Below are 13,794 nucleotides of genomic sequence, written 5' to 3' on the forward strand. Positions count from 1 at the left end.
TAAAAACCAGTTTTCTACACAGAGTGCTCACACATATTGTACAAAATGAAACATTGCTCTCAGCTCCATTTACTCCAATAAAGAGAAATGGTCCTGCAGAGGTTTGTGGCCCACTGGATGCTGAATATAATAGTTTGACAAGCTGTTAAGGCCACTTTTTATTTACTTTTTACAAGTTGTGAATAAGGGAATAAGAAAGACTCTGTGGATGTGAAATTGTAAAGTGGACCAGTTGATATGGATCAGATGGAAAGGCAAAACTGGTCACTGAAAAGCATGATGTTCTGGGCAATAAGCCCATATGAACAAATATCCCTTAGGCCCAGCAATCAGTAGTGAAACTTATTGTGTAATAATACCTGGATTCACTGAGCAAATATCTTATTAAACCATTAATCTCACCTCGTGTTTACCAGCACAGACACATGTACGAAACATTCTGATAACATCAGCAGGCTCCTCATTTTTAGCTAGTGCTGTCTCATGTTTGCACTGGTTGAAATTACTTATGTTACTGTAACAATAATGTTAATTCCATACATTTTTTGATCAGAGGCCACAATTAAACTTTTTCTCTGTTGTCTAGTTAAAGATATACAATATACAATGCAGGAATGTTTTTTAATGTTTGTAAATACATTTTTGCCAACAAAACTGAAAGTGAAAGCCAACCCAAGCTTTGTTGACTTAGCGTTTTGCCTTTCTATATTTCTGTGTGTGTGGCGTAATGCAAGTTTGATTTATCCAGTGGTAAATGTGGTTCCTGTTTCATCAATTTATGAAGAATGTTCACCTTTTTTGGATTCTCCGTTTTTGTGGTTGAAATATTCTTCGAAGGAATGCTTTGGTTTGATTAAGACGACACGACTAAGACAGATGTTTTCCTTTTATTGATCCATAACAATATTGTGTTTCTTATTTTCTCTCTTTAGTCTCTGAACTGAGGAAACGATTTGAAGGCATAACAACAAGCTCAAGTGACTGGGAAATGAACAGGTGAGAGGGGGGTAGTAAGTGTATGAAAAAGTCTGTTTTTTATAATGATAATGTTGTGTAGGATAATAACATGCCTAATGTACTTCTTCCTTCCTGTCCGTGTGTAGAAAGGAGCGTATCGCTCGGCGGCTGGAAGGCATAGAGGGTGAGGTGCATCCGTCTCTGCTGCCCAGCTTGGTGGCCAACAGGCTTCTGGAGGAGGACACACCAAGATACACCAGGGCCTCCGACCCCTTTGAGCCCTGTGGTGGTGAGAAAAGTGCAGCACCTCCAAAATTTTGACTCCTTTTTGTGTCTCTATGGCGATAACTGACTTGAGTTCTCTTTGTTTTCTAGTTACAGTCCAGCGCTATGGCATGGAGGGCTTCGAAAGCCCAGAAATGCAGGTGAAGGCTCCAGAGCGACAGTCCAGAGCTCGATGCAGACCTGACCCTCAGTCCTCTGTCCACACTGAGCCTGTCTACACTTCAGGCTCCACCCCCAGCGCCCCAGAGCTGGAGTCCAAGGCCGAACGCATTGCTCGCTACAAGGCAGAGCGACGCCGGCAACTGGCAGAACGCTACGGCATCTCTTTAGATCAGGAGCCAGAGCCGGAGCAACCTCCCCGCTACACTCGGACCCGTAAGGAGTCAGAAGGTTCAGAGAGACGAAACAGAGGGGACTCAGTGGGGGAGGACAGTCGGGACATCACCCTGAGTTCTCACACCAGCACCTCTGCCACTAGTCCACGGGCAGCACGCTCGGCCTCACAGCACCCCGACCCGGGTTATGAGACGGGTAGAACCAGGGTGGACTCGTTCTCGGAGAGGGAGAGGCTGATGAACCTGGAGAATCAACGCAGAGCTGCTCCTCCCGAGCCTCCGTCCTCGTACATGGATGTGACATCATTGTCCTCAGCTGCCAGGGCGCCCAACAAGGACTACTCTGTGACAGGGGTTCCACCCAGCTCACCCAAGCTGAGCAGACACACCTCCCTCTCTTCACCGAAACACGGGGCTTCTCCTGGGGACATATTCATCGAGCAGCAGGCCCACAACATCCTCAGCAGACAGGGGTGAGTGGACTCGTCACTTTTTCATCCATTTTTATCCCACATGTTTCTTTCCCTTCCTTCACAAACTCAGTCAGCAGAGTAGATATTAAGTCTTTCTGTGAAATGGCCCATCTCCTGTGCTCTGTCTTTAATATCTCATTAGCAGACCGTTCCCCCTGTAGGGTCCAGACCACAGCTTCCCCTCAAACCCACAGAGGTCAAGCCTGGTCCCCATGTAGACCAGAATACTGCTGTATCATTCTCTTTAATGGATGGACTTGCTGTAACAGGGATATCCATCAAACCAACTCCCCCTCCGTCCATCTCTGTCTCTGTCCCTCCTGTCAAAACGTGTCCAAGGTTGTCCTGTTGGCAGGACTGTTGTTTCATACCAGCTCAGGCAACTTGAGCTCGTTCTGGAACAATCATTGAGCGGAGATCACTGAGACCCACAGCTGGGCTTGTAAATCACAGCGCAGATTGATATAAAATGCTGTGCTTGTGTTCCAGAGGTTTCAGGTGGATCTGTTTGGGAAAAGCAAAGTGTTGTACTTTTTAAACTCCCAGAGGTACTCTGACAGGCCAAGCTGTTGCTATTTTGTTAGGAAGAGCTGTTTCCGAGGATGTTTGGATGGCGCGCTGGCTCTGTAGCTGATCCCACATTCTCAAAGAAGTATTTCTAAGATATAAAAAGAGTCCTCACATATAACTTGGCCTTCTCTACAGTAGAAAGATGCAAATATTTTTGAAATTGGTGCAACATGACCAGACAGAACAGAGAGAAAGGACTGTGATATTCACTTTTGCTCAGAAGGTAGAAAACCTACAACTACCAGAATGCATAAGATTGATCAACACTAATTGTTACATTACTAATAATTGCATTAATTAAAATACATTACTGTGAACATAAGGTATGTTTATTCCTATAGTGAGCTTTTCCCAACACTGTACTGTAAAATAAGGCACTCAAAGCACAACATGACAAAAAGGCTTAGCCTCAAAAAGTAACATTAAGCACTTTTATCATCTGATTTTAAATACCTCAAGGGGCAGCAAATGTTTATCTTTTAAAAGGATATCCTTAAAAGTTTAATGGTTTCATCTAAAGCTGATAGATTTGTTGCGGATGCAGACAAACAGTGCTAAGGAGTGTTCTGGCTCCGAAACAGATAGCACAGATAGCATCAGCATGCTCTTCTTCCTAATTTGTGACGCAACAATCAGCTGGCCCGGCCCAGGTTTTGACCAGATTTGACCCTGCAGTCCGTGTTGCTAACGAACAGATGAAGATGATTCAACCCACGACTACGCTGTCATTCTGTATCCCATGTTCCCGTCTGCATCTCCCCCTCTCACTGCTCCTAAATCCATCTCTCAGGTTTCAAAACTTGGCCAGCGTGTGTGTGTTTGCGGTGCAGGGAGGGTGTTGTGTTACCGGGCGGTTCAGTGTGACTCCACGGTCAGAACAGTGACCCACAGCTGGGCTTGATCAAGACCAGGGAGGCCTGATGGGAAAGGAGAGCATCCCCGTTCCCTTTTCTCTGAGAATCGCAAATGAGCGTCAAAATCCTATCTGACGTGAATGGCTAACTTTTGGCACGTAGAAGTAAAATGTTATGAACAAAACTCATCCTTTTTTATTACCCACGTAATGACCTGGAGTTTAAATGTTTTTTCTTGACCTTGGAAACTATTTCTTTTACTAGACACTGTTGAACACAATGGGTCTCATTCATGAAATTTTGGTAAATCTGTGTAGATTTGCACATAAAACACCTTGGTGCTAAAAACCTATACCTGATTCAAGAGCACCATGGGAAACTCAGATTTGATCATAGGCACGTGTGTGTCTTCATGAATGCCAATCAATCATAAACTGAGTGTGTGCCCCTGCTTGTCAGCAATTAGCATACATCTCCACCCATGAATAGCCAGTGACTAGCTTGTAAGGAGGTAAAAATGACTGTGTGTAGGTAGGTGCATCCTGTCGACCTGTCGGCTTGGGTCCTAGGTCAGTTCTCGTTTCCTCAGAACTGAGTGGACCCTCAAAGACCTCTGCAGTTTAGTTACGTCCCTGTCTGGTACAGCTTTTGGTCTATGGCAGGGATACTCAACCTGTTTTGTTTGGGGCCACTTTTGCATAATGACATTAGCCCAGAGGGCAGTCGCAGCAGCCCCATACATGTTTCTAGGATTTTAGGACATTTGCCAGTTTTTTTTAGGACATTTCTAGGATTTAAGGACATTTCTCTGATTTTAGGACATTTCTAGGATGTAGCATGTTTCTCAGATTTTAGGACATTTATCTAATTTTAAGACATTTTGATGATTTTATTACGTTTCTAGTATTTTAGAGGATTTCTTGGATTGTATGACATTTCTAAGATTTTAGGACAATTCTCAGATGTTTGGACGTTTCTAGAATTTTAGAACATTTCTAGGATTTCAGGATGTTTCTAAGATTTTTGGACATTTCTTAGATTTTAGGATATTTTTAGATATTAGGACATTTCTGTGATTTTAGGACATTTACAGGATTTCAGGATGTTTCTCAGCTTTAAGGACATTTCTGAGATTTTAGAACATTTCTAAAATGTTTGGACATCTCTGGGATTTTAGGACATTGGGGGTTTAGCTAGGACTTCTGTCGGGGGGTGCAGGGGATCCTCCACTGGCATTTTTTGGATCAACAAGCTCTATTTTGATGCTGTTTTATGCACTCTGGCACCTTGTGTATACTAAAATCACAAAAACAATTTTCAGTGTGAATGACTTCATTTTTTTAGCAAATTCAAAAATGTTTGGGGGGCCATCTGATACCCTATCAGGGGCCAGATTTTTCCCACAGGCCATAACTTGAGTATCAATGGTCTAAGGCAATATTTAGTTTCTGAAAGGTTCTCTCCCTCCTGTATTTTCCTCTTCCCTTCTCTCTGTCTGTACTCTGACTTTCGGACACTCCTTGATTGTGTCGAGCTCAGCCCTGGGCTTAATGGAACTGATTAGACTGTTTGTCTTTATGCTGCATCAGTGTGACTCATCTGTATTTTGGCTGTGGTGGAGTGAGATGGCAGCTGCATATTCGCTGCGGTTTTCAAGACCTCAGTTAGACAGGTCCTCTCTCCTGATACAGTGATGCATTGATAACATAGATGCAGCCTGTGGCCAAATCTGATCTAATGTAAGTTAAGTGTGGTTTTGTGGTTGTTGCGCTTCATTAAACAAACATTAAATAAGAGATTTATTGTTCATATTTTACTGCGTGTGATCGCTCCCTCAAAACCACAATAACAATGAGATGTCTCAGTGGGGAGTTTGGACTTGTATTCTTAGTAAGATCCTGCTGATGTCCAAGGCCATTCTCACTCTGGTCAAGCTCAATGTGAAGTCAATGGTGTGTGAAATGTAGTGCTGTTTGTGTATGTGCGCCAAGAAAAAGGCTGAATACTCTCTCCAGACTGAAACCCACCCACTCACTTACTTGTCTCCCACTGGGTTTTCATTGGCACAGTGCGAGGGCGAAACTGAGCACTGATTGGTTCCTCCAGACTGATGCTGAGGGCGATACCCAATCCCTCATCAACTGGCCCTCGAGGTACACCCAGGCTGGTTGTGTGTTACCCCAGTTTTACCCGCCATGTTGCCATGCTCACATTCAGCTGGACTTACCAAAACCCATCAACCCTACAGAGCAGTGCTTCTTAAACTGTCGGTCAGGACGGAGCCTGATATCCTTTCCCATAAGATAAAACCTCATTATCTCAGTGTGGGTCCTAGATTGATTAGAAGACAAAAATGTTTAAGAAGCTCTGCTTGAAGCTCTGAGAGTCAGCTGACACCACATCATGATCATCCTCATCACCCCAAGCTGCTGTTCCCTCTGCTTCAGACCATAACTTCATCTCACATGTTGCTGTGTTCATTTAATCCCCATGTTAAAACAAACGTTTGCAGGAACGTGTTGAGCAGTGATGAAGGCTAAAACATGAGGTCGTGATGTTGCAGTGTTGCTTCTTCTCCTGGGCTTGTACTGACCTTCTGTCCTTCCAACAGTGACTACAGGTTTCTGGGCTGTTTCCAGTAGGCCTACCATGATAGTTTCTGTTGTGTTTGTGTTACACACACATTGGACATACACTGATTACATCACTTGCCCACCGCCCACGTTGTCATTTTGCCTTTTTTTTTAAAAAGAAATAAAATCCATTTAGTTCATTTTCCTGTATCAGCGCCCATGTTTATCAAATGAATGAACTAAAATTTGTGAAATACTTATGCATTGTCTATAGGGTCGACCAAGACTGGTTTTGGCCGATACCAATAAAGAATATTAGTACTTAATGAGACAGATAACTGATATTTGGAATATATATGCATTTACAATAAGAATGAAAATATTTCTGTCGTAATATAGAATATAACAAACTCCAACACAAAACTTTGTTTAAATGCTTTTAGCAAATGTTAATCAGAACTGAAACTTGCAACATCATATACAGCAAGTTCCCAGCTACATTTTTTATAAAGTAAAGTGAAAATTGTAATTAAAAATGGATAAATAAAAATAGCTCCCTGAGGTTTTACAAAGTAAACGTTCTTCTAATGCTGACACTTTCTTTGAATGTTTTGCAAACATCCTTCTCTGGTGTTAGTTGAGTGTAATATGCACACTTTTTCATGACTTAATTGTATCGCTGATCATTAGAATAAAATGCCAATACAGATAATCAGCAAAATGCCCAATACCACCCCCGATAATTGGCCATGCTGATAATCTGTCGACCCCTGGTTATCAATACTTAGTCAGATGACACAAGCAACAATTGCAAACTGAAATGGGCTTTTTCCATGACCACTTTTGGCTGTGCTGAGTCAGATCATGCCACACAGATTTCTTTTGTCAATTTGAACATGCTGATCCGCACGAGAGATGGTCCTTCTATGGAGTAGGTCCAAAAGCGCACCTGATCACCTTCAAGCTGGTGGCGGTGATATCTTGCTGACTGCAGACAACACCGCAAAACCCCTCCTCTCCCCCTGAAACAACTCTGTACTTTTGTAGCTTCTAATTGAATCTCTGTGGCTTGGAGTTCAGTTTCTCTCCCACCTCCATGTACTGTATGTTACATATCTGCTTTATTTTACTGTTTCATGTTTGCTTTTAGCCGTATGCAGGAGTCTGTTAAGTCCCTGCTGCTGAAAACACAACATTTCCTTATTTTGCTGCTTCAAAATAAAAGCTCCCCCATTATTTTTACACAAAAGAATTTTGAGGGGGGTGATACAGGAGCAATCCTCATGAGAGAAGAGGGAGATAAATGAGAGGAGGGAGCCACTGTCAAGCCTGCGCCGTAGCCCAAAATGAAAAGAAAAAAAGAATGAAGCAAATTTAGAGAAAAGCACGCACTGCCACGACAACTGTTACTGTCCCATTTTGTTCAAAGTAAGAAGAGGATCTTAAGATCTGATGTTACAGATCAAACTAAGTGCTCCGTGCTCTATACGTATTGAGCATCACTGACAAATGTCTTTCTTGTAAATTGTCCGGTGTAATCTGTAACATTAGTGTTGTAATTTGATTAACCAGTGAGAAAATATCCTCACTGCAGCATCCTTAATTCTTGCCTGCTTCTGGCAAAGCTCTGTGCTGCAGTTCTCCTTTCAGTTATTAATTGTAGCATCTGCCATCCAATTAAGTATTAAAAACAAGCATAGCATTAAAGAAGTAGATTTTTTAATATCATGATTGTGGATGCTGATATGCAAAAATGAAGTAAATAGGTTTTTATTTCTATTTTTTAAAAAAAGCAAAACTACAGTGAGAGCAGTGGCCAAGTAATGTAACCAGTGTTTAATCTGACCTTTGTGTAACACCACTAATGGCAAGCTGTGTTTCAATTTAGAAAAGATTTAGAAAATATTTGATCAAACAAAGCAAAATCTGATCAGGATTCAATGATAACTGTAAATATTATTTTTTGGTACTGGATTCTAAGGACACTTTGTGGTTTGGTACCCAGCCCTGAACTCAAACAAGAGAAAGAGTCAGCTCCTCCTTTCATGCTGTCAAGCAAACACACACACACACACACACACACACACACACACACACACACACACACACACACACACACACACACACACAGAATCACCTAGATTAGAGCAGGAGTTCCGAGCTGTGTTTGCTCCCTTTATCAGAGCAAGTACAGGAGTCAACTTTATGGGTTTAAGAGACATGCTGTGTTCATGTGGTACAAATTTTAACCCGCACTTTGTCTCCCTGAAGAATCAGAGTTAGGGAGAGGCTGGCCAGAGAGGAGGGCCGCCAGAGGAGCCCAGAGCTGGGGAATGAAGCCTCAGTATACCGCAGACAGTTTCAACACCAGGCCCAAGCCTCCACACGCCACCACACAGACCCACCAGCCACCCAGCTGGTTTACTCCCATCACCCTCAGGCTCAGCTCAGCCGACCTGGGCCGCAGGGAGGACAAGAAGTTGGCGGTTACCCTAGTTATCTGTCCATGGCTTCTGGTCCCACGTCTAGAGGCGGACAGCAGCCAGAGGAGGAGACTGATGAGACAGAGGATGTGAAAACAGAGGGTCTTCTGAGGAGCAGGAAGGCGGTGCTGCCTTCTGAGATCCGCCGCAGGGAGAGGAGCACCGAGGACCCACGGAGAGGAAGAGGAGAAGAGGAACTAGGGATGTCCAGGGTGCTGAGTGTCAGCCACGCTGAGGCAGAGGATCCTGCAAGAGGAGGACACAGAAGCAGAGCCAGGTGGGACGACACAGATCACACATCCCGTCTGCAAGCATCAGAAAGCAGGCCCAGAGAGCGGGACAATGCCATTTATATCCAAAAAGGGATGGCCGCCACACACATCCAGCCAAGAGCAGCACATGCAGGTCCAGGAAGCTCCAGCACAGCCCTGAACCGCTCGGTGTCAGACGCCGGCGATCCAAGAGGGCCCGGTCACAGAAACCATGATCCCCGAGAGGTCAGGGAGGGGGACCAGGACAGCCGGGTGTCTGTGGCCCAGCTCAGACATTCCTACATGGAGAGCACTACCACCCCTCCGACTAGCCGCAGGAATGAGCTGTAGGTGGCAAAATCCAACTGCTGCTACTCACTGGCTGGCTTCTCTAGAGCTCACACTGGTGCTTGTTACTTGACATCAGCTGGCTACTAACAAGCAACTGCAGCTGGAGTGATGTCAACAACAAAGCCTAGTTTCTAATCTGTAGAAATGGCTTTCATGCATTAATCGCCTAACACTAAGCTTCCTATGATGTATGGTTTTTGTTCTTAATAACTCAGCTGGTTACTACGTGGTCCCGATGAACATGTGCATGCTTAAGCCATTAATAAATCTGCATGGTCAAGCTCACATTTAAAGGGATAGTTCAGGTTTTTTGAAGTGGGGTTGTAGGGGGTACTTATTCGAAGTCAGTATATTACTTACAGTAAAGGTCAGTCGGCACAATCCCAGTTTGGAGAAGCAGGCAGGAGTCTGACACCGAAGCAAAGCTAAGCACTAATGTGGTTGGGAGGCTAACAAAACAAATTATTTTAGTCACTTTAAACAAATTCAACCTAAAAAACATCAATATCAGTGTGTACGCAATATTAAGAGTATTTTTCCGTCAGACAGCCTGTTTTGACGAGGAAGACGGTAACAGCTTCCCATTTTTGCTCTATCAAAGACATATCTATCGAAGATTTGTAATTTGGCTCACTGAACATGTGAGCTGCTGGTCTGATGCTGCTTCAATAAGTTAGTAAGTTTGTGTTACTGTGTGCCAGTGAATCCAAACTAACTCTTTTACAGGCTTCCCACGATCATGGAAAAAACTGGAAAAGTCATGGAGTATCTTGTCATGTTTCCCAGGCTTTGAAAAGTCATACATGTTTTGGAAAAGTCATGAAATTTTGTTTTGTAATAAAATTTTTCCAGTAATCTTCTGTGGATAATGTTCCATGTAATGTAACATAATGGCAAATTTATTTTCTGTAGCTGTCAATGTAACATAATATGCTTTGATATGATGATCATGTCAGACTGCAGCCTGGTTCTCCAAACTGGGGGCGTGCCGAGTGAAATCTACAGTTTGTAATATACTGTCTGTAGATAAGTACCCCATAGAACCACACTTAAAAAAATCTGGACTCTCTCTTTAAAAACCAATGATGTGAGTAATTACACAAACCTATGCCTCTGCTTAAATTATTTTTCTTTTGCTACCAGTCCCTCTCTATCTCTCCCTCATGTTGCTGTATTGTCTCTTTCCTTTTGGTACTCTGTTGGTCCCTCTCCTCCGGCGACCCCTCCAGTGAGGTTGAAGGGGACTGGGCGCTCGCAGGCTACGAGGCCCTATGGAGAGGGGAGAGGGACAGGGGGCGCAGGCCCCGGCAATATATCTGTCCCGGGGAGAGTAGAAAGACCTCAGAGAGGTTTAGGACGCAGCCCATCACTTCTGCTGAGCGCCAGGAGACTAATAGGTACTGCTCTGGACGCTGGAATGCATGGCTGAGACTGAGGAATGCTGGGAAATATCCACATGATCATGCATGTCAAAGAAATCATTGATTTTATGATCTTTGATGCACATAAATTATGATTCCAATCAGGTTTTGGGGCACTATGGACTAATGATCACGCGATAGATGATTCTATTAGTATGTAGGAAGTCAATAATCAGATTAATACCACGAGCTGGTTCCCAGTGTACCACAGGCCAGTGGGCGTGACACACACTCAGACATGAACACATTCATTTTCTCCTTGATTCTCACTCTAACAATATTAGCTAACAGGGAAGCTTAAAGGCCAAAGGTCCGTCTGATTGGTCCTTGGCAGTGGTCATCACATGTGACCATACCAAGGAGGCATGAATTGGCCTTTGTTGGTAATCGCTCACTCAGACCATGGAACTGAGCAGACTTCTGTAATGCCTTCTAATTCTCCAGCTTAGTCTGCTCCACTAGACTGTGTTTCCCTTTTTCATTTCTTCTTCTAACACTCGCTGTCACATTTCCAGTACAACTGAAACGACTGCTTTCCACTGCATCTCCTCACCTCCTTAATGACTCTCCTTCCTGTCTCTAACAACTGGCCACCTGTCTATATGACTGAGATATGCCTTGTTGCATGAATACCACCAGCTTTTGCTGATTGTGCTTTTCTTTTTGCACTTTTGAAGGTCCTGTGTGAGCTCAGATCTTGCCTCCACTGAAGGTAAGTCATTATTTTTTGTCAATTTTTCCCCATTTGAGGTTGTAGTTTGATATCCAGAGACTATCTGTAACAGGAAGTGGACATATTATGTGCACATTTTGTCATAAATGGTTAAAATGCATGTCTATTTGTTTGTTGAACGTACATGTAGGATTTATTATGCTCAACATGCCTCCAAACATAAGCACTGTATATACACTTAAAGCTCATGAACTCCTGCAGCCACTTTACACAAGTGTTACTGAAGTAATTGAATAAGCATGGCTAGCTTTAGTGGAATTATCAGCATGAGTGTAGTATGTCTTTGACCAATGAGATTAAGTGGCTGGGAGTTCCAGTTGCATAAGTCTGATGTAGGGATATGACAATTTATGATGACACTCAAAATAAGTTGAGGGTGGTGAATTTCTGTTGGGATTGGGATAATATTAATAACTGTTTCCAGCAGACACCCAACAAGAAAACTAACAAAACAGAGACTCTGCAAAAGATCTTATTATGCATTGGCATATTTAATATCCAAAGATGTAATGCCATTTCAAGTAGTTGAAAGCCTGATTTTTCAAGATGTTTTTTTTTTTTCTTTAAAGGATGTTTGCAAAAAAATATAATCTGTTATGCAATAACAATATTTAACAAAATGTAAGGTAAAGTGATTCCAGTGTGTTTTAGTGCCATTTCAAGAGTTTTAAGAAAATTCTAATCATAATTGGAAAAATATTATTATTGCATTGATTCTAGCCTGGATAATCATGGCGTGACATTTCATGAAATTATCGTCATGTGCACGTTTACAGCATTCAAAGTAGTGTTTTAGTACTCAAAATTGGTCTTTGTCCTTCAAGACGGGTCACAAGACCACTTTTTGAAGGTCTTCGTCTCATCTCAAACTCGACTACATTTTATACTAAATCTTGTCTTGGTTTCAGACAAAGAGGACATTGGGTTTTTATTTTAAATGCAGTTAAATGCTAAACTGTGCAGATGGTTAAATAGATTTCAGCTCCTAAGTGTTTGTATTTGTTTGCTTATAGAAAACAAAAGAAAGATCCTACACATAAAATTCACCTTTGCAATGTCTTTTTCATCATTTTATGAAGACATTTATACATACACTCATATATACTGCATGACAGTAAAAGAGATGGATGAAGGGGAATCTTCATTTGTTTTCTGTGGGTGATTTACGGAAATGAAGATCTTTTTGATCAGTTTGAGAAGTGGTTTCTGTGGTTTGCATGCTCCACATTTTACCGTAAATGTGTCATGCAGTGTAGGACTTACACTAGTCTGGTCTTGGTCCTGACTCAATATCGCCCTGTCATGGTCTTGACCTTGTCTCAACCCCTCAAAATCTTGGTCTTATCTCAGTCTCAATACACTTGAGTCTTGGTCTTGACTTTGTCTTGAAACATTCACACTATATTTAGGCTCTTTAAAAGGTTAGAATGTCCCCAAAAACTAACTGGAGGGTAAGATACCACCACAGCTCTCTGAGTAAATTGAATTCCAACAGTCTTTTGTTTTTGGATGGGCTGACTTAATGAGATCATCATGATGTGAAGTATCTAATTAAGTTTCAGCTGAGTTGCTTTCCATTTCAGTTAAATGGGCTCTGAATTATACTTGCAGGGGAGTCAGTGTGGGACAGGTACTGTTATCTGTCATTCAGTGGTCAATAAATAAACAAGATGTCGTCTGTGTGTACAGTTGCCAATGAAAACAACATTATTATCTAGAGCTTCACTGTTGCCGCCGGCCACAAATGAGTAAAAATGTGACTTTCCAGTGGCTTTATGTCAAAGCTTTAAGAATAGACGGGGTGGAGGCCAAATGACTCAAATCTCCTCTTTTAACAGGAGAGCAAAGCATGTTGAAGTGGAGTTTATAGAGTCGTTATGGTGCTCACAGTAGCACAACAGCAGCTCCACTAAGAGCAGAACCAGCTCATCTGCTTCTTATAAGCACACACTCAGCTGAGACGCTTTTTGGACTGAGGAGAATTGAAGGGAGCAGAGCTCAGCACAGCGGAGTCAGTCAAAGGGAATAGTTATTTGGTGATGTCATGTCATATGTATTGCAGAGAGAGTTTGTGTGTGTGTGCAGCCATGCCTCTCGCACCTGTGTAGCTCTACAGTGACGCCAGTCACAGGTTTTGTGGTTTGTTTTGGCTCTAATAGTCTGTAGTGCCCCGAAGCCAGATGGTGCTGTTGCTGTAAAGTGATGAAGGTAAATGTAATGAAGATTATTGATGGATTTAAAGTACTTTACACTTAAAGATGTGTTGCTCAGAAAAGAGGAACTCTTCTTTTCTCACAAGAGATGGAATATTTCTGAGACACATAACAGTGAATTTGCTATCAATTTTTAGTAAAAAGTTTCCCCAGCAGAAGATGCCACAGTTAAAACTCAAATATAGGTGTTAAATGGTCATATCTTCTACACTGTAAATGTGATGTCATTGATATTCAATGATTTTCTTGAAAATATCATTTTATTATAAAACCAAACCCATAGGAACAGTGCCGG

General features: G+C 42.4%; 1 protein-coding gene across 1 annotated transcript in view; it reads left to right on the forward strand.

Annotated features, from left to right (window-relative positions):
- Positions 1–13,794, forward strand: part of svila (supervillin a) — a 63,451-nt gene that overhangs the window by 11,297 nt on the left and 38,360 nt on the right. The window contains 7 exon segments of the mRNA XM_042510894.1: positions 933–996; positions 1,104–1,246; positions 1,333–2,050; positions 5,544–5,627; positions 8,319–9,128; positions 10,362–10,529; positions 11,231–11,265. Coding sequence (XP_042366828.1) covers positions 933–996; positions 1,104–1,246; positions 1,333–2,050; positions 5,544–5,627; positions 8,319–9,128; positions 10,362–10,529; positions 11,231–11,265 — 2,022 coding nt within the window.

This window comes from Plectropomus leopardus, chromosome 21, assembly GCF_008729295.1.
Source record: "Plectropomus leopardus isolate mb chromosome 21, YSFRI_Pleo_2.0, whole genome shotgun sequence".
NCBI classification, from domain to species: domain Eukaryota; kingdom Metazoa; phylum Chordata; class Actinopteri; order Perciformes; family Serranidae; genus Plectropomus; species Plectropomus leopardus.